We start from the raw sequence: 22,488 nt of genomic DNA on the forward strand, positions 1-22,488 counted from the left end.
TCTCAACGCAGCTTTTTGCTAGGTACTCCTGATGTGTTTAATCGACTAGCTGCTTTGAATAAAGTACACTGTTAAAATGCTACATCATAGATGGAAACAGGATAGAAAAGAAAAAGCCTACAATAAATAAGAGCTAAAATGTTACCTGCAATAAATACTTTGTTTCCTACCAATGTATTTTAGTGTATTTTGCTTCATAAACATATGTATATAACGAGACACAAGTAAAGATGGCCTTCCCTTATTTTCCAATAAACAGATTTGGAAATACTGCATTTTCTCACCCAAGGCACCTCTGATGTGCAGAAACTAGGAATTTCTTCCCTGAGTAAAGTTAGAATAGAGAACGCCGGCACTTACTGATCCAGATCACAAAACCTGAGAATGTGGATTCAAATCTAGATATTTCCGATTCTAATCTATGAGACAAATTACAGCAAAAAACCTAAGAGTAGCTTCTTAATAAAGCACATGGCTAAATAAATGCAAGCAAGAAATGGGCTATACATCTGCACAATTCCACTTATACACCCAAGTATGTGGAAAGGGTTGAACTGATGGGAAATTAAACAAAACAGCCTTTAGTGAGTACTAGAGGCTTTTTGTGTGCGATCTCCTTTGCTTCACACAGAAATGCCTTGTGTTCACTTCCATAATCCTGATTTTGTAAGTGAGAATGTTTGAGAGCTTCTTGAGAATCGGATGTGCTGTAAGTACATCTTACTTCTTTCCTCCAGTAAAATTAATACAAGACTCAGTATATACCAACACGTGACACACTGTCCAGAACATATTATGCAAATAAAATAGATTGCTTCAATAAACTGAAGGGAGCAAATACATATTTGCTGGTGAACTAAAAAGTGTACTGTTATAATAAGGTAACAACATACAAAAACATTAATGATATTCTTTCCAGATTAAAAAAATAAAAACTTCAAGATGGCATGACACATTTACTTAGGAAATCCTGTGCCAGAGACCATAGTAACATACATAAAACTTAACCAACAGACCATGACAAAGAAAAGTGATTTCTAATCCTAGTTCTTCCTTGAATCTAAAGCAAGTCACATAACTTTATGGGTATTAGTTTTCCTATCTTTAAAATGAGGTTGAGGCCTACATGAGTTTAAAGATTCTTTAAAAGCTTAAATAGCTCTGATTATATAAAATACTGAAACTTTGGTCTAGACTACTTCAGATGAATATGAATCTTAGTAACCAGGAAAGTAATCAAATTTATAAACAATACTAGATAGAGGCACACTTTAAACCCTGGTAATGACTCTCACTATGTTCAACATTATAAATGTAAGGGTGTCTGGGTGGTTCAGTCAATTTGATTTTGGTTCAGGTTATGGTCTCACAGTTTGTGTGATGGAGCCTCACATCGGGCTCTGTGCTGACAGTGTGCAACATGCTTAGGATTCTCTCTCTCTCCCTCTTTATCTCAACCACTCCCCAGCTCATGCTCTAGTTCTCTCTCAAAATAAACTTAAATATATAAAATTAAGCTTCAAATATTTCACAAGACACAAATATCAGTGTTTCCCAAGAAATAGTTGCTTACCCAAAGAGTAACCTTATTCCATTCTAAGAGTATTTAGAGTTTGTTTTTAATTAGATACTTTAATCTTATCTCTTTGCTTTACTATCTTTATCTTCCTAGCCTTTACCACCAAACCATAACTCTATTCATAACATTTAGTCTAGTATGTTCCAAAAACAACATCTAACCATCTTAAATATCCCTCTTCTGCCTTACCATAATGTTAAGGGAACCAGTACTAAGATAATGTTTTGGGTTTTTTTTCTTAATTTTTTTTTAATTTATTTCTGAGAGAGAGACAGCATGAGCAGGGGGAGGGTCAGAGAGAGAGGGAGACACCGAATCCAAAACAGGCTCCAGGCTCTGAGCTAGCTGTCAGCACAGAGCCTGACGCGGGGCTTGAACCCACAAACCGTGAGATCATGACCTGACCTGAAGTCAGATGCTTAACTGAACCACCAGGTGCCCCTAAGATAATGTTTTTAAATCCTGCCTTTTATATTTTAGGATACTTTTTTCTCCCCATTGGGATCCTCTAGGGTAAAAGCACACAAAACTCCACACAAAGACTTTAACCAAAGATAACCAATGCAGAGCAAAAGCTATACTTTGCAATTTCAATAGTTAATCAAAAAAGATACAGTTATAATCTGTTAATGATTCAGAATAAACACAAAATTATATAATAGGAAATAAAGAGCATAGGAACTAGAAAGTTAGTAACATAGTAAGTTTAAAATGTCTTTTTAAAAATCTTGATTAACATCAGGAAAAGTCAGTTTGATAGCACACAACTTTGGTGTGCCCTTTTTCAATCCACCAGTATTTTAAAGGATACTTAGTACCAGAATAATGTGCGACTCCGCCACGAACTGAGCCTGGCTGCTTCCGTGAATGTAGCTCTAAAAAGCAAGACAAAGATGCACACGTTACAAAATAGAGACAAGCAGGTCTTTTGTACGCTGCTGCTTTTTTTTTTTTTTTTGTATTTTGTAGTTTTATACCAGGAAGGGAAATAAAGAAAAAAATCTAATTAAGCTCCTATGAATATTTCTTTTGAACAGTTAACTGGAAGTAACAAATGAATATATTTGGTTGATATTACTGTTATTTGTAGAAAGCAACTTAATATCAAAAGTAAATTTGATAGGACCTGTTAAAAGGTATACCACAAACACATGCTTATTTACAAGGTAACAATTATTTCAGAGTTACTATAAGATGTAAGACACAAATCAAAGCAATTGTTTATCTTTAAGCAAAAAAAGGACTTATCAAACACTAAACCACTCTTTTCCACATTATCAGAGTTATAAAATAAGAAAATAGCTTTATATTAGCATTCATTCCATTAGAGCATTTAAATTGGATTTTTTCAAAACAAAATTAAAATTTTTACCACACTGAGAAATGTCCAGTTTTCTATACCTAGGAAGAATGATTATTAGTTGATACCAGTCAATTACAGAAAATAGGATACAAATCTCCATCTAGGATATTTTACTCCTAAAAAAAACCTGACTTCCATTATTTTTGCTATTAATCTCATGACAATGAACTGCATTTGCTTTAAGTACAAATCCTTTTCTAGGTTTTCTGATTATCAAAAAATTTTTTGAAGAAAAAAAACGTATAAAACAAAAGATTTTTGTTAGCATTATTTTTCTATTTCTGTGAAAAGTACTGTTGCTATTTTGATAAGGGTTGCATTAAATGTGTACATTGTTTTGGGTAGTAAAGACATTGTAATTATTTTCTTCTAATCGATGGACATGGTATATCATTCCATTTGTCTGTGTCACCTTCAGTTTCCTCCATCAGTGTTTCATAATTTTTGGAGTACTAGTCTTTGGCCTCCTTGGTTAAGTTTTTTCCCAGGTATTTTAGTTTCCTTTTTAGTGCAACTGTAAATGGGATTGCTTCTTAATTTCTCTTCCTACTAGTTACTAGTGTATAGAAAATCAGAATTCTGTGTATTGATTTTGTATCTTACAACTGTATTGACTTCACTTATCAGTTCTAGTAGTTTCCTTTTTGCAAAGTCTTTATGATATTTTATACATAGTATCATGGTATGTGCAAACTGTGATTTGCACATACCATGATACTATAAATATAAAAGTATAAAAAACCAAATATTTACCAACTTGGTTGCCTTTTATTTCTTTTTCTTGTCTACTATAGCTAGATTTCCAGTACTGTGTTGAATAAAAGTGTTGAGAGTAGACATCTCTCTCTCTCTTGTTCCTGTATTTAGAGGAAGATCTTTCAGTTTTTCACCAAGTATGATGTCAGCTATGGGTTTTCCATATATGGCACTTATTAAGGCATATTCCTTCTAAACTCGCTTTGTTGAGAGTTTTTATCATGAACAGATATTTACTTTGTCAAATGCTTTCTTGCATCAACTGAGATAATTATGCAGTTTTCATTCTTCCTATTGTAACTGTGGTGTCTCACACTGATTGATTTATGAACATGGATCCACACTTGCATCCTTGGGTTAATTCCCACTTGATATAGGTAAATGATCTTTTTAACGTATGGTTGAGTTTAGTTCTCTAATTTTGTTGAAGGTTTTTGCCTCTAGGATACCACTTTTGATTTTTCTAGTTCACTGGTTCCACTCCCTCATGCTGCTTGACTGTTCCATCTCATTATCTGAACTAAATCTTGGAGAATCTCAGAGCTCCAGAGACTGTAGTCTCTTCTCTATACTCAGCCTTTTCTGGTGTCCCTATCCAACCCAAAGCCATAACAACGACCATTTTTATACTGATGATGCCCACATTTATATCTCCAGCTCAGTATATCAGACTTTTACATTGCTCTTACACATATCCATCTTCACTTTGTAGTTTGATAGTTTTCACTAATATATCCCACTTGGATGCCTAAAACTTAAAATGGTCCCAACAAAAACTGATATGCTTCCCTATCTATCCCAGAATCAGCAACATAATTTTCCCAGTTGTTTAGGCCAAAACTTGGGAAAATCTTAGTCCATTCTTCTCTCCTCCTTCTATCTTCAATCATTCACAAAATACCACTGACTTTACTTTTAAAATCCATTCCAAATTCAACCACTTATAACTACTTCCAAGAAGCACTGGCAATAGTGCCCAAAGATTAGGTCCAGGACTTACTGTCTGGTCTAAGCAGTCACCATCTCTTGCTTAGATTATTTCAATAATTTCCTTTTTTCTCCCTGCCTTTGCCCTATAAGCTCTCTGCCAGGCAGATTAATCCTGTTAAAATTAATGAGAACCTATACTATTACCGTACTCAGAACCCTTCAATTCTTTCTTAAATGTGTGAGAAAAATATATCATGTAATCTATTTTCTGCTTCTAATCACAATTCCAAGGAATCTCCATATTTCTACCTAATTAAAAAAATACAGATAGATTTTAAAAAATCTACAGTTGGTCCTTCGAGACTTATTTTACTACATCAGGCCTATAATACTTGCAGACTTACTTCTTGTATACATGAGGCAGGATAGAGTAAAGGCTTAGGGACAGTCCTGAATCTGCTACTTGTGAGCTGTGTTATCCTGAAAAAAATTACTGAACCTCACATCTTTAAGATGAATAGGAAGACATTTCTCAAAATACTGACCTACAAATTAAATAAAATAATGTCAGGGTAAGTAATCTGCATAGCACCTGGCTGTCTTCACAGTACATAATCAAATATAATCAAGAACAAATCATTTTAAAGTCTCTATTCTAAAGTATTTGAATCTTTTAAACATTAGACAAACATGCTTAAATACCATTCAGAAATCATTTTATTGTTATAGTTAAATTTAGTATTGAACTAATATTTTAAAAAGATGATATTCAGGAACCTGTAGTAACATATGACTTTGATCCATCTCTTTAGTCACTAAGTCACTTAAAACCCAGATACTACAAAAGACATCAGGATTTAGTAAAGCAGATTTCATTTGATAAATTTTTACTGAGCAATTACTATGTGCCAAGTATTCATTTGGGCAATGAAGGCCCAGAATAAAACAGAAAACAACAAAAAGGCCCAAAAAACTGTCTTTTTATGACTTACACATTTATTTGTGAGAATACAATTTGTTTACCAAAGTAAAACAGATTATTAGCACACACTAAAAGCCGTAAGAGCAAACACAAAAATAAAAGCAAAAAGAAACATCCCAAAGGTCTTCTGCATTGACCCTAGAAATAGCTATCTTTCATGGGGTGCCTCAGTTGGTTGACCCCTGACTCTTGATTTCAGCTCAAGTAGTGATGTTATGGGGGTGGGATTGAACAACCCACCCCACCCCCTGGGCATGGAGCCTGTTTGGGATTCTTTCTCCCTCACCCACTCTTTCTCCCCTTCCCCTCAAAGAAAAGAGTTATCTTTCATTTATGGAGCCACCCAAAGTAATGACTTAATCCAATTAAATATAAGCTAAGGTGCATGATTTTTGAGCAGGTATTAAAATATATTTAAGGAACACACTTTCAAAATCCTCTCAAAGAAAAAACATCATATAATAAATTTCAGCTTTAGCATGATATTAATTTACATCCTTCTCTGAATTTTACTAATTCTGATAAGGGAAATATTAGTAACTAATGGTAATTTCATCCTAAATATATATTAAACTTATATTTATAAGCACAATGCATTTACTGAATGCTACTCAAGAAGAAAATCTGCATGATCCTTGATACTGGCCTTTGAAATATATCTAGTTTTCTACAGAGATCAAGTGTTTTAGCAAACCATGAATATAAATATTCTTCACCTGACCAGTGCATTGAACACTTTATAAACCAAAATTAAAGACTGGTTCATAAAAATTACTTTATCAGAAAGTTTATTACCATGATACCACTTACTTAAAGACCAATTTATAAGAAAAATGAGATGATTTGAATTTTGCATATAATATAAATGAGATGATTTGAATTTTGCATATAATATATAAGAAACGGTATCATTCTGCTCTGCTTTTTCAATATTTTAAACTTGTGTTAGTTTTGAGTAATCATTCTGTAGACCTATTATACACTGAACTGTTTTGACAGTAACTGGCTAATATGGACCAGCAGCTGATGCATGAGAAGGCAGCTATTGTAAGGAAAGTGCACTGAACTGGTAGTCAGGAGTCTTGTCTTCTGGAGCTGATGAATTGAATAGATATTAACAAAATAGTTGTTAATCTTGGTCAATTCAATCATTTGGGTCTTAGTTTCCTCATCTATAAAACAAAGACAGTGAAATATACATTTTAATCAAAATGTCTGCATGGAATCCCTCTTCTGGATCTGCCTTTGGTGAGACCTTGAGCAAAATTAAGCCTCAACTGTTCAACTGGAAACAACTCTTTCAGTTGAATAACAAAATGTGAGAAGTGAGTTAGATAATACACTAACAGATTCTGTCTGGATTAAATTCTGTCAGTAAATAATTACTTTTTTTTTTTCTTCAACTTCCAGGCTGATATACAATGATCTGCCTTGGAGCAAAAGCAAGCTCTAAACCACCAACCTGTCTGGTGAACCTGAAAAGGGCTTTGGAGCAACACCGAACATTAACAAAGGTGGAATACAAAAAGTTCTTCACTAACATATCTAAGCCAGGAAGTAACTCTTCCCTAATGCATAGGAATCAAATTAGTTGTTATTTCTCCCTTATTCGTGAATAATTTATATATTGGTGTCTATCTGCTTTAGCATGTATGTTCTTTCTTGGGAAAAAACCGAAAGTGGTTCTCTCTTGGGAAAAATCCCAGAGAAACATAAGTGGTTTTAAATTTTGATCATTCTTTAAAATGTAACTTATTTTAAACGATTCACGAAGACACCAAGCAAATGGCAAATACATGAAGTGAATATTTGATATTGTTGGGTGTTACCCAAATGGCAATCTGTCTCAGTTCAAGGTCAAATCCCAAAAGTGCTTTTGGTCCCATCTTTGACTTAAAATACATGATTGCAAGGGCACCTGCATAGCTCAGTCGATTAAGCATCCATCATCAGCCTAGGTCATGATCTTGTCATTCCTGAGTTCGAGCCCTGTGTCGGGCTCTATGCTGACAGCTCGAAGCCTGGAGCCTGCTTTGGATTCTGTGTCTCCCCTACTCTCTCTGTCCCTCCCTCACTCATGCTCTGCCTCTCTCACTCTCTCAAAACAAACATTAAAAAAAAAAATGAAAATACATGATTACATAATGAACCAAGAAGTTGTCAACCGCTAGAAGAAACACTGCAGGGATTATCTTTCAGCATTTACGTGAATTTTTTCTGCCCAATATTTTCAAGCAGTTTGACTCAAATGACATGTAAGCTTCCTTTCTGTCCGCTTTCCCCCCCACGTCTTACACATATTGTGGAAAAATTACCTCTGAATCCTATTAGCCTTTTTTAGTCCCTTATGTAGTACCTCCTAGTATAAGGACATCAGACACTCAAAATTTAAGAAAGTCTTTTAAGTGATAGTCTCTGAATTAGTCTTACTCTTTGCAAAAGAAGTATTGCATTAGCAAAAAAAGGAAGACTAATTTATTATCAACAAAATAGGATGAATATATTGCATTTTCTTTGACAGCACTTCCAAGAAGTCAAAAGAACTGCCTCACTACTTTTATTTATTATTTTTTAATGTTTTATTTATTTCTGAGAGAGAGAGACACAGAATCAGAAGCAGGTTCCAGGCACTGAGCTGTCAGCACAGAGCCTGACGTGGGGCTTGAACCCACGAACCCTGAGATCATGACCTGAAGCCCAAGTCAGACGTTTAACCGACTGAGCCCCCCAGGTGCCCCCTGTCTCACTACTTTTAAATATTGGTCTTTGAAATTAATCCTATTTGAGTTCCCAGTAGAATAAACACTGCTTTCCTGATCATATCCTATATAGAATGAGCAGCTCATTTTTTTGTATGTATGATAGAATCAATCCTTTTTTTAGTATGTAGTTCTAAGTAAATAAGATGGTATTTCAAATTATATATGTTAGGACTGCAGGAATGGTATCTTCATCCTGAGTCTCCATTATGTGCTAAGGTACACAGAATACGATAATGGGATAATCTTTAGGATTTCTTTTTCAGTTTCTTTCTGGGAATATTATTGCCCAGGAAAGGAGTCTTTTGAACCGTTAATTTTAACATGAAATAAGATACTGTACCTTAACAGAAATACCTAAAGGCATACAATGATCTTCCCTGCATGTTACTATAATCCTGCTGGACACGGAACCAATTAACTGAGTCTCTAGGAAAAACAAAGGGTGAGAGAAGGCAGGCGGGTAGGAAGGCAGACAGACCTCTGTCTAGCAGATGGCAGAAGGAAGGATCCTGGGTCACCACTGCTACTGCACACAACAAAATGAAATCCCAAGGTACTTATCACTCTGACATTCTAACAAAAGATTTCTCTATTTTTTGATGGTTACACATTTCTAGCCCTTTCCTTAGGGGTTTTCTCTTTATTCATCAGCCTACATCAACTTCTCTGAGGTAGCACTAGTCTTTGCTAGGCTCTTACACCAAATGGCAGATGTGATACAGATCACAGAATAGCCAGGCTGAGTCCTTCTGGACTTGCCTGAAAGGAGAGATATCAATAGGTATTATCTACATCTAGGTGGCAAAGAACGCCACTGTGTTTGATTTCTCCAGAGGTCACACATACCTCAGGCTCGAAATTCCTAAGTACTTCATTAAAAATTTGGCCTAAACTAAAAAATAATTCCAACAGACATAAAACAGTTCATGTAAACAGTGATAAATCTGTTTGCCTCTTAAAGTACTGCATCCGACAGCTGTCAACAGGAAGCTACCACTCTCTCACTCACTGTGATTCTTGGGCATCTTTTATCCCTGCTCCAGTCTAACTGACTGCATGACCAGCTGTGGAGTGTGAAACCCATCCCTGCCCCAGCCATATTCCAAAACAGGACCTCTTCAGTTTTTTATTTGAGTATCAAAAAGGTATACCACATAACAGAGGTCAGCGATGCTCAAAATGTGTGTGCCTGACACTCATCTGGGATATCTGTTGAATAAAACAGATTCTCAGGCTTCATATGTGGAGATTCTAATTCAATAAACAGGCCCATGGTAGTACCAGAACTTTCTACCATTTGGGAGGTGAAAGCCATTTCTACACACCTACATTTAGTAAGAGGTTGTATAGGAAGAAGGGAATGTGTAATTCCTTAAAAGCTGTTAGAAAGGCTGGATATTGAGAAAAAAAAATCTTACTAGTTTGGTTTTCTTTAAAGTGATAAAAAAAACCTCTTACATATTCAGAGAAAACTTCTTACTAGTAAAAATTTTCGGATAATAACTGCTACATATCCACAGAAATTACTAGTAGAAAGAGGTTTTATTTCTATCAACAATAAGGAATTGGTGTTTCAAATGCGGTCATTTAGCTCTATGCATACAAGCCTATAAAATCAGTACTGGATGCAAACTGGACTCAAGCAACAGGAAAACTACATGACACTTGTCAGGCAGGTGAGCAACAGATGTTACCACCCCACAAGTCTAAACACTCAAATTTCAATCATCCAGTAATGGGATATTTTCTAGAACACTACACGACACAGGGTATAAATCACCAAGAGGCAGAAACTGGGCCTACTGGAAAAGGCAAAACCAGACAGTGGGCTAGCACCTCCCAACTGGGGACAGGAGAAAAGTTGACAGTCTTGAATAACTATGGCCTTAGGCTAGAAAGGGTGTGCTTGGTCCTATTCAAACCCTTCTCCACAGAGCTGTGGGCTGTGATAGTAAAGCAGAGAAATCTTTCCCATTATGAACTTTACATGAATTTACAGAGTCACTAAGACTGTAGTTCATATATTGTAAGGTAGCAGGATGGGGGGCAGGGCAGAAAGTAACAACAAAACAGAATTAACAAAATGCAGTCAATCCAATACTAAGGAAATCCTAAGGAGAATATGCTGAAATAGTTCTATATATATATATATATATATATATATATATATAATTGCCCCTTCCTAGAAGGTCGACTGGGCTGGGAAATTTCTAGGGTAACGTACAACAACCCTAAGCCCCAGACACTAGTGAGACAAACTGGGGATAAACGATGTTTGTTCTTTTGAAGAAAACTGGTAATATGACCGATGAGATGAAGTTCTCATTTGTACTTTCAAAATGTTGAGAGAGAATAAAAATATAATAATACTGTTTCTTCCAAGCGTATGGCAGAACTTCAAAAGGTCCTATGACTAACTTCCAAGGAATTTGAGGAATTAATATTTTGTTGACAACACATCTCTCAGCTTATTATAGTTTTCATTTTATTCAGTAACAAAAGAAAACCTGAAACACATAGTATAATTATTCTCATAGAATTTTCTTTTGTAACTAAGTAAAATGTTCTAAAGAGGTTATTTGTTATATTCTTCAGCATTTTAAAATCCAACTGAATAGCTTTTAATGTGAGGTATACTGAATACGTAAATCTACAATGTAAAAGCGTTGGTAGTTCTGTCATATCAAGTATATATGCAAAGTATGATCAAAATGTATGTTTTTATTCTTTTTAGCCTCAAAACTAAGCAACCAGTGAAGAAGAATACTCCCAAGTCATTATCATAAAGGTCATCCAAAGTGCAAGAACTACAACAACAAACTAGTGTAGCTTGGTTTACATCATTGTGTGTCAAAAATAAAATCACTCATTTTGTATCACGAAATATTTTGGCCCTATAACTGGTCTAAGACATGTATTAGGAATAGAGCTTCTCTGTGCCCTATTCCAGTTTTGCCCAGACGCTGAATGATTTTCCTCAGGAAAGCCATTTAACCTCTCTGTAATTTATTTTCCTGCTACAGATCATTTTTTGTTACTTATGAAGCTATTATATGATAAAAAAAGAGGTTATTATCAAGCAAAGTCTATAAAAGGCATTTAAACAAAAAATAAATAATCACTCTTTTGAAGCAAAGTTTCTTAGATTTCTTTTTTCAATGTGTCTATGAAAATGGATGTCCACATCTCCACTCTTAGAATGATCACAAGATAGATCATTCTTTGATAATCCTATACATGTAAGCATATTCATAAGAATGACAAATGCCTTGGGTGACCAGGCAATTATTCCTAAATAATGAATCTTTTAGCACATCTCTGTTAAATCATCCTCTGATCATTATTTGTACTTTGTATTTATTCATGCTGCTGCCTCACTGATTGCAGTCAGCAAAATATTGCGGAGTCTGAGTCCCATTACATCACGCTGGACTAAGTGCTATGACAGTTCTTTCTCGTCTAGTTCTTCAGAAAGTTTCGGTTTATATCCTTGAAACTTATATTGTCTTAATAAAGACACTTTCTCTGAAGTTGCCCAATTGCTTTATAAGTCCAGTGTCATCCATTTTCTCCATATGTCTAAGACCACTGCATTTTGATGACTGAAACTGGGAAATCACTGCCTCTAAATCTTTGACATGAGAGACTCTATCTTGACATTTGATATGAAATATAGTACAAAGGTATGATAAATGAAGCCTGTCCAAGAAATGAAAATAAGACTGATAAGGATTTAGATATTAGACCCATATAACACAGTTGACAGCACCATGGCTTTGTAAGCCTTGAGAATAGGTTTAACTCATGATGGATGTTACTGGTTGAACATGCTAATCTGCCAAACGAGACATTAAACTCTTGGTTTAATTTTCTATTTCCTGAAACTTACCATCTGAAGGCTACAAATTATCAACATTCACCTTTATATTTAATCAGTGTACTATCAATGTGAATTCAGTTATATAAGAAGTATTTTGCATAGAATAGGCTACTATACAACTTCACATTCTACTATAAAAACGTGAAAGGATCAAACACAGTAATCTTCAATAGAAGTACCACACTCTAATGGTTCGGAGCTCTGGTTATGAACCAGGCTACTAGGTTTGAATTCTAGTTTGAGGAACTGGGCATGGTCTTTAGTCAACCTCTGGGTTGAGTTTCTTCATCTATAAAACTAGGTTGTTGTAAAGATGTAAAGCTTCTAAAAAAGTGTAACAGTAAGCCTGAAGTGTTAGCTATTATTGTTGTATTCTGCCAATGTTTATTGAATAGCTATTGTATTCTGCCAACATTTCCTGAATATGTAACATGTGATAGGTACATTTCTAGGCCAATGAGATAAGAGCTAAGAGAGCAAATACCCTTGGCCTCAGGGGCTTACAATCGTGTGTGTGGGGGGGAGGGGGGGAGGTAGGAAGCTGGAGGGAGACAGACAAAAACAATGAATGTATCAATAATATAAATCATACACTAAGACAGTAGTTAGCCATACCAATAAGGCAATGGGTGAATGGTCAGTGCAAAAGCCTTAAGGCAGAAACGGGTTGGTGAAGACTTACATTGTACTTGGGAGTTCTGTGGGATGGCCTAACAGCAGGGTTTGAGCTGAAGAGTAACATAGTCTATCCTGACAACAGACTATAATGGAGCAAGGACAGAAGTAAAGAGACCAGAGAGAGGTTACTGGAGTAATTTAGACATAAAATCCTGAGAGTTTAAAGAAGGTTGATGACAGGTGTATAGGAGTGATCTGATCCTGGATCTATTTTGAAGAAAGAAGAACATTTGTTATTTCCTCTGTGCTTTTATGCAAGGTGAAACTGTAACTATAAATGACAGAATGAATATATAGTAAAAACGTAGCTCAAAATTCATGGAAAACATTTACATTCTAGTATTTATAGTAATAATACATGCATAGGATGTTTTCATTCAGTTGTGGAATTAGGAATTTAAAACAAAATATACAGATTCAGCTATATGAGTCACTAAAATGGTAAACCTACTTTAATTACAAGAGATGTTACATTATTTGCCCATGAAGTTCTATTCTTTTTAACATTTTGTTTTGTTTTAAATTTCTGAGAGAGCGAGCGAGAGCGAGCGAGAGCGAGCATGAGCAGGGGAGGGTCAGAGAGAGAGGGAGATACAGAATCTGAAGCAGGCTCCAGGCTCTGAGCTAGCTGTCAGCACAGAGTCTGATGTGGGGCTCGAACCCACTAACTGTGAGATCATGACCTAAGCTGAAGTCGGACGCTTAACCGACTGAGCCACCCAGGCGCCCCTCAACTTTTCTCTTAAATGATTCATAGTCTTAAATCCAACAGTTCTACTGTATGAGACCCCTTTTCAGCCATGTCTATATTTTCACCTTTTATTAACTATTAGTTTTATATGTTTATTTGAATAATCCCACTTGAATTCCCTAACACTTTAAAATATAGCCAAATAAATGTCAATATTCTCCACTGTGCCAGACTTCTGCGCTTCTATCAATAATACAGCCACTCTTATCTCATTTCAGCTTTGACATCTGTGACCATAGGAGTCACAAGGCCAGTGAACATGTCCTTTTCCACATGTGCCACTTTTCAATTACTTTGACACCACCGATTCTGAATGCTTATCATACCACGCTTAGATTATGCGCTTTCTAATCTTTACTTTCTAATCTCTCACTTCTAGATAAATCTTCCCAAATCACCACTTTGATCAGTCTATTGCTCACAAACCTTTGAAAATGTAAAACTGCTGGCCTTGGCAGTTTGGCCGTGGCAATATGAGCCAGATACCTTTGAGTCAGTCCATCAGTTAATCAGTCTGTCTATACAACAAACATCTATTCGGTACTTAAGAGTAAGAGATACTGTACTTCATAAAATGAGAAAAACAAGTAAATGTAAAACAAAGTGCTTTTGGGGCGACTGGGTGGCTCAGTCAGTTAAGCGTCTGACTTCGGCTCAGGTCATGATTTCATGGTTCATGGGTTCGAGACCTGCATCGGGCTCTGTGCTGACAGCTAGCTCAGAGCCTGGAGCCTGTCTTTGGATTCTGTGACTCCTTCTCTCTCAGACCCTCCCCTGCTCATGTTGTCTCTCTCTCTCTCAAAAATGAAGAAAAAATTTTTAAAAAAAAACAAAAACAAAAACAAAAACCAAAGTGCTTTTGCTCAGAAGGAAATAGAGCATATGTGCATAAAGAGATTTGTAATCACACAGGCAAAAGGGAGTGAGATCACTGTGCTTAACACTGCAGATTGAGCAGACCAAGTTTGAAATCTGGGCTGGAGTTGCCTCCTTTGTAAATGGGAATAATACATCTTTCTTATTGAGAAATGCCACAGGACTGAACATCATAAATTAGTAAAAATAGCTACTAAGTTGCATGGCATTTACTAAGGGCTCTATAGTTTTAGTTATCACTTTAGCTATGTGTACAATGCCTTTCAGAAAATATGAAAGGCGAAATTACTACATGCTACATTTACGGTAAGATGAATTAGAGATACCGGGACATAATTTTGAACTGGTGGAATGTAACAAGAAGATTAACAGAGGATGGAAAGCAAAACTGATTACCTGATCTTATTGGAAAGGGGTTTGGAGATAGCCAGATCATGCACAATTTTTTTCTCACATTATTTCTCTCTCTCGTTCTCCCTCTCTCTCTCCCCTTTTCCCTTCTACCTTCTACCATATATAAAATCATGTTTCAGTAAAAAAAAAAATCTGTTCCTAGCCCCCAAATATTCTATCCTCATTTCCACCTCTATACAGATTCTTAAGGCACCAAGGAATGAGCTTTATTATTACTGGTTAACCAAAAGTCACCTTGATTTTAAGGCAAACTCAAATTCCCCATCTTTTAATAAACTTTTCCCTGAGAATTTTCCCTTGGGGGTAATTATTGCTCTTAAGCTATAATATTTATATAATTTTAGTGTTGTTCATGTAAGTCTTAAGTCCAGAATACTGTTTCAGGACAAAGGATATTTTTATAGAACACAAACAGAAAACATTACTTTTTTTTTTTTTTAAAAGAACAGTGTTCAAATAGTTCAACATATTTTAAAACAGTTTAAATATAAAATACATTAAAACCTTAAAGTAAAATGTAAAATAATTCTAAGAATCTGTATATTTAGAGTATTGAGGAATTTTTTTAAAAAACCTAGAACCTCTATTAACAATTTCCTGTTTTTTCTTCATTTCTCAAATGAAGTCAACACTGAAGTTAAATTCCTCAAACTAGCATGAAGAACAGTTAAACTCAGACCCTGATCTAGATAACAAATCTTAGAGAACAAGAGTGAGGACTTCAACAACTATAGTGAGGGGCGCCTGGGTGGCTCAGTACGTTAAGTGCCCGACTTCAGCTCAGGTCATGATCTCATGGTTCGTGGGTTGGAGCCCTGTGTTGGGCTCTGTGCTAACAGCTAGCTCAGAGCCTGGAGCCTGCTTCAGATTCTGTGTCTCCCTCTCTCTCTCTGACCCTCCCTGTTCATGCTGTCTCTCTCTCTCTCTCTCAAATAAAAAATTAAAAAAAAAAAAGTTAAAAAAATTTAAACTATAGTGGATGTTATTTAAAATTAATAAAATCAGAGTTTACAGTTTTTAGATTTACAGTGAGCTCATTAAATAATAATTTTAAAGTAAGTATTTTTTAGAAGCTAGTAAAAATTTTAACATGTGTTGGTGGTTATTATGTATTATAATCTAAAAATAGTATTTCATTGGAGATTTCATATGTGTATTACATTAGCAATTAATGCGTTATAAATGTTTTCGTGTATCAGTGTATTACAAGGGGGTACTTGTATGCACTTAATCTGTTTTTTATACATAAATCAGTTTTGTTGTATATACTTCTATCTTTAAAACACAGATTCTTTCTTTATAGATTTAAAACACTTACATTAGCTTGCAAATATCAGAATCAGAATTTACTTTCACTTACTGAGCGTGATACTGTTAAGTATACCTACTTTAAAAACTAAAAGCACTTCTCTTTTAACACTATGCTTTTTTTTTTTTTAAACTAGCTAATTCATAAGAGACAGCTCAGATTTGTCCTTTATCAGAAATACACAGGAGAAGGAAGAGGGCATTCACAAATACTCCACAGGGAAAGCACAGTCAAAACTTATTTTAAATTACACACTTATAACTCTCTCCCTCTCTGTCTGTCTGTCTCTCTCTGCTCCTCCCCAACTCATGCTCTGTCTCCCAAAAATAAACAAGTTTTAAAAGAGAAAGAAATATAACCTAGGCTTTTATTTATTCTGTATTGAAATATCTGCTTTGGATTAATACCAGATGCTTTAAGATATCTCACAACTTTTCATTAGTATGATTATTTAAGAACCAATTTGTTATCAACTCTAAAGTCTGTCTCTGGGATGCATTTCCAGTAGTTAGTATTTAGCAAATATAACTAAACATACAGTATCTCTATTATAATGTATAAATTTGAAGTAATGAAGAGGCTTCTGGTTGAAGAGCCTAAGAAGGCTATGTGTTTCACTCCTCTCTATCTCTGATAGCAGCATAATAACTTCAACAAACCTGGGTTTCAAAAATGAAAATTTCAAAACCAAAGATTTCTGTATTTGCAATACATCTTACTTACATCAATTGATAGGTTAATTATTTCAAATCCCTTGGAAATGTGTTTGAGGTAAAGGGCTACAAAAACAATTGTGTTGTCATACAAGGGAACACATTTAGCAATGGCGATACCCAGAATATGAATACTGTATGATGCATCTACACTTTGTGTACATGGTGTCAGAATGCCTTATATCACCAGCGAGGATATCCATCTGCTCTCAGTGAGCAAAGTGGAAATAGTGAAAGTTACTCTTAACCGTGAACAACTGCTAAAAGCTTCAATAAACAGGTGATTTCTGCTAAGGTGCACTTTGACTGAAAGTATCTTTAATCTGTAAGATATTAACATAAAATTTGTACCCCATTAAGCATGTTTCAAATGAGACCCAGTGCTTGAATAAGTGACCAATTATTTTATCAGAAAACTTTTTAACAAAGGTTTTTATGATGGTAATGCTCTCTTATAGGCTGCATGGTGTCACTATACCCCAAATTTGTATGTTGAAGTATTAAACTCAAGAGCCTCAGAATGTGACAATATTGGGAGACAAGGTCTCTAAAGAGGTAAGTGAACATGAGGTCATGGGGGGGGGCCTCATCCAGTATGACTGGCATCCTTATATAAGAGGAGGAGATTAAGATACAGCATGAACGGAGAGGGAAGACCACGAAAAGACAAAGGAAGAAAAGAAAGCCATCTACAAGCAAAGGAGAGAGGCCTCCAAAAACTCCCCGCTGACACCTTATCTCATACTTCTGGCCTCTAGAATTTAGAGAAAATGGATAGCTTAAACCACAAAAATCTAACCTATGGTACTTTGTTATGGAACTCCTGGCAAAATAATAACATGGTCCGATTGACAAAAAATATTGCTAGTTTTCTTAAAATCTTTTAATTGTTGAGACTGATGGCTGAAATTCTCAGTTTCCTTTTAAATAATAATACTGACATTTTTTTTTAATGTTTGGATTTTACTCTTAAAAATATTTTCTTGTTGGGGCGCCCGGGTGGCTTAGTCGGTTAAGCGTCCGACTTTCGCTCAGGTCATGATCTCGCGGTTCGTGGGTTCGAGCCCCGCGTCGGGCTCTGTGCTGACTGCCAGCTCAGAGCCTGGAGCCTNATTTCAGAGTCTGTATCTCCCTCTCTCTCTGACCCTCCCCTGCTCACGCTGTCTCTCTCTCTCTCTCCTAGAAATAAATAAAACATTTAAAAAAAAAAAAATTTTCTTGTTTAGGGCATGGGCAACAACTTTAATCTGTAGGTTATTTTTATTGAACAGTAACTAACATACATTATATTAGCTTTAGGTGTACAACATAGTGCTTGGTATTTTTTATACATTATGAAATGATCAGAATAGGTCTTAGTTACCATGTACACCATGCAAGTTACTACAATCTTATTGGCTATATTCCCTATGCTATGCTTTGTATCTCTGTGAAACTTATTTTATAATTCAAAGTTTGTGAATCTTAATCCCCTTCATCTATTTCACCCCATTCCTCTACCCTCTTTCCCTTTGGCAATAGCTAGTTTGTTCTCGGTCTCTGTGAGTCTTCTTGCTGGTTTTGTTTTGTTGTGTTTTTTAGATTCTACATATAAGTGAAATCATATGGTATCCACATTTCTCTGACTTATTTCACTTAACGTAATACCCTATTAGGTATTAGGTCTATAGATGTTGTCACAAAGGCAAGATTTTTTTTTTTTTTTTTGGCTGACTGATATTCCACTGTGTATTCATATCTTCATCTATTCTGCTACTGACAAACACTTGGATTGGTTCCATTGTTCTGGCTATTGTAAATAATGCTACAGTGAACATAGGGGTGTGTATCTTTGAATTAAGTGTTTGTGGGGTTTTTTTTTTCCTTTAAAAATTTTTTTTAACGTTTATTTATTTTTGACACAGACAGACAGAGCATGAGCTGGGGAGGGGCAGAGAGTGAGGGAGACACAGACTCTGAAACAGGCTCCAGGCTCTGAGATGTCAGCACAAAGCCCGACGCGGGGCTTGCACAAACAGACAGCAAAATCATGACCTGAGCCAAAGTTGGACCCCTAACCGACTGAGGGACCCAGGCACCCCATTGTTTTCTTTGGTTACATATGCACGAGCAGAACCTCTGGATTCCAAGGCAGTTCTATTTTTAACTTTTGAGAACTTACATACTGTTTTTCACAATGGCTTCCCCAATTTACATTCCCACTGCCAGTGTATGGAGGGTTCCATTTTTTCTACATCCTCACCAACACTTGTTATTTCTTGTCTTTTTAATAATAGCCATTCTGACATGTACGTGGTTTGTCATTGTGGTTTTGATTTAAATATCCCTGATGATCAGTGATGTTGTGCATCTTTCATGTGTTTGTTAGCCATCTGTATGTCTTCTTTGGAAAAAGTCTATTCAGGCCCTCTTCCTATTTTCTAATTATTTTTGTTGTTATTGAGTTGCAGGATTTATTTATAAATTTGGATATCAACTCCTCATCAGATATATTGTTTGCAAGTCTCTTCTCCTATTTTATTAACTTTAAATGCTTATGAACACAAATTATACATATGATATATACGTATATAGTTTTTACAAGTGGAGATATGCGGAAAAGCAACTGGGAAGGTCCGCATAAAACTGTAAGCCCTTGTTACCTGTAGGACAAACTTTACCAATTGATAGGAGAGTAACGAAAAGGAGGTTTGTATTTTTTTTTAATGTTTATTTACTTTTGAAAGAAAGAGAGCATGAGCAGGGATGGCAGAGGGAGAGAGAGAGAATCAAAAGCAGGCTCTGAGCTGTCAGCAAAGAGCCCGATGTGAGGGGCTCGAACCCACAAACCATAAGATCATGATCTGAGCCGCAGTCAGATGCTTAACCCACTGAACTACCCAGGTGCCCCTACAGTTCTGTATTATTTGAGTCTTTTACAATGTTTACAAAGAAAATATTTGTGTATTCTGAGAAGATCAGCATGTTTTTTTAAAAGCAAAAATATTACTTTTTGCCATTGAGTAGTTTTAGAATATTCTAGAAAAATAAGAACTGCCTGCAAATGCCATAGAACAAATTAAATTTTTAAAATGGCTGAAAAACATGTATCTAAATCAACAGCATGGAAATACCTGGTGACTTGGTGAGTGTGATTTTTGTGGGTATAGGCGCCAGGCTGAAGTGCACTAAGGAAGTAAGTTCAGGGGCACAGGCAACTCTTTTGGTATCTCACACCGGAAACAAGATCATCTAATGAGTGTGAAGATTAGGACGGAGGTGTAGTAATAAGAAACTTCAGGAACAAATACTGTGGAATACATTAAATCAAAACAAAACTTTATAATTGGACACACTATTTTATGGGTAGCAGCCGAATAGAGCTTAAAAGGCATGAAGACTGGGGAATGAGGATATGGCTGGAAAAAGACTAGAGATTCTCAAGAAATCTATTCCTTTTAGTGCCCTTGGGAGACCAGTTAAGTCCTTTCAAGAGGCTGATGGAATAGGAAAATATAGGAGAGATCCAACAAAATGGATAAGGAATAAAGATCAGAATAAGCAAAAATAAGGCAGTAGAAGAAATTGAATTCAATGACTACCTTCAAGTTTGAGATCTTGGTTTTGGAATTGTTAACAAGTTTTGATGAGATGTCAAGCACTAGTTCCCAAATGAGCAGTTTAATTGGAATGGAAAGGTAGGTTATAGAATTTAAAGAAAAAAATGATAATATGAAGGCACTGTGCTTAAAGAATTGACAGCATGGGTGTTCTCAACAAAGGGACTTTAACAGCTTTTTTTTTTCTTATCATATCTGAGGACAGAAGAATGAATTAGATAACCTTTAAAAGTCCTTTAAGACCTTCTAATCTTACTTTTCAAAGAAGTTACTATGTGATTGTCTTCAGTATTGTAAAAATATAGGTGACACTTTCAAAAAGAGCATCAATGACACAGATTCTAAGAAATAAAAATGTGCCGTCATTTACAGAAAATGCACATCAACTCTAAGGGGTTTTCTCTTGAAAATAAAAAATTAAAGGGCTGAACAATTATAATTTATTCTACTTAACTGGAATTAATATCATACAGTAGCTACTGCGATGTTCTGTGTAACAAATCATAACAATATGTATTTATAAAGTTAATTTGTTGTTTATGATTTCCTTTCAGTTCCTAAAAATATAGTGAAAACCTGACTATATCAGATTGGGAGGAGAAGAAAGGAATACATTTTAAGACAGATTCTTAAAGAGTAGAATAACTCGAAATGTCAAGTAAAATTTTTCAAGTGGTCAACTTACTTCAGCAAACAAAATATATTGGCAATTAATAACATCCTTATGGATATAATTAATCAAGTTACTAATAGTCACTAAAAGATAATTTGTTTGAGTAAACAGAACTCAAATAAAACTCTGCAGCCTTAATTTGCTTAGTAAAACAGGCCTGCACACATCTGCACAAACCTACAATGGTAAATTTTTCTAAAGAGGATATTAAACTATCATAAATTCCTCAACAGTCCTTGACTAATGCTGAAAGCAACTTAAGAATATATCTATGTACCTTTGGGGGGGAGGGTGTCTAAAACCTAGTGAACTCTTTAGTAAGCTACGCTTTTCGTTTAGAAAAAGTAAAATAAATTATTAGTGGCACATATACTTTGAAACTATGCTTATTCTCTCAATCATCCAAATGTTTGAGAAAAAAGCCAGAATATTCTGTGTCTATTGGACTAATTATGGAATACTTAACAAGAGAAAGGAGAGAAATGTAACCTCAGAGCTTAAGGAGTTAAACACAGAGGAAAATCTTAGAGGAATTCCTCAGAAGAAATTTTTCATAACTTTTTATTACAAAGGAGGGCAGCTGGTAGTGAGGGGAGAAAACAAGCAAGCAAAGGGAGGAAGAAGAGGTAGTTTTGGGAATAATGTGTGTTATGTCTGAGTTATCAGAAGCAAGGCTGGATTTAGATCAGAAGTTCTTAAATTTAATGTACATAAGACTCAGGAAAACCTTGGGCAGGAGGGTGGGCACGTTGAGGTGGGAGATTACTTAGTGATTACTGGAGAGCATGGAGTGGCTTCTGGAATGCAGGTTACATTCCAGTTCTTGATCTGGTGTGGGCTATATGGGTGTTCTTTTCATGGTAATTACTCTATACACTTAAAATTTGCATATTTTTCTAAATATACCTAATGTTTCTGTAGAAGTTTCACTTCCACTCAGATAAACAAACTAGTAAATAACCTGGGAATCATGCTACAAAGGTATATTTCTGTATTCCATTTTCTGGAAGCAGCATTTTATGAAATGCCCTAGGGGGAAGGGGGACCTATGCAGCCAGTCTCCAGAATGTAACTGAAAAAACAATTGAGAGGTTCAGAAGTAATTTCTTTATCTACTCAGCAATGTTGTTTCTCTGCCATAGGCATTTCTGGGTCATTCTGTGAATCTGCCGATTTTAAATCCATTTATTCCAGTTGTCCAGCAAGCAGACTGATCACTGCGT

General features: G+C 35.5%; 1 protein-coding gene across 1 annotated transcript in view; it reads right to left on the reverse strand.

Moving 5' to 3' along the window:
- TUSC3 (tumor suppressor candidate 3) overlaps nucleotides 1-22,488 on the reverse strand; it is a 256,526-nt gene that overhangs the window by 33,103 nt on the left and 200,935 nt on the right. Inside the window, 1 exon segment of the mRNA XM_039220697.1 lies at nucleotides 2,391-2,454. Within this exon segment, the coding sequence (XP_039076628.1) occupies nucleotides 2,391-2,454 (64 nt within the window).

Source organism: Hyaena hyaena, unplaced genomic scaffold, assembly GCF_003009895.1.
Source record: "Hyaena hyaena isolate Hyena2069 unplaced genomic scaffold, ASM300989v1 scaffold_17, whole genome shotgun sequence".
Classification (NCBI taxonomy): Eukaryota; Metazoa; Chordata; class Mammalia; order Carnivora; family Hyaenidae; genus Hyaena; species Hyaena hyaena.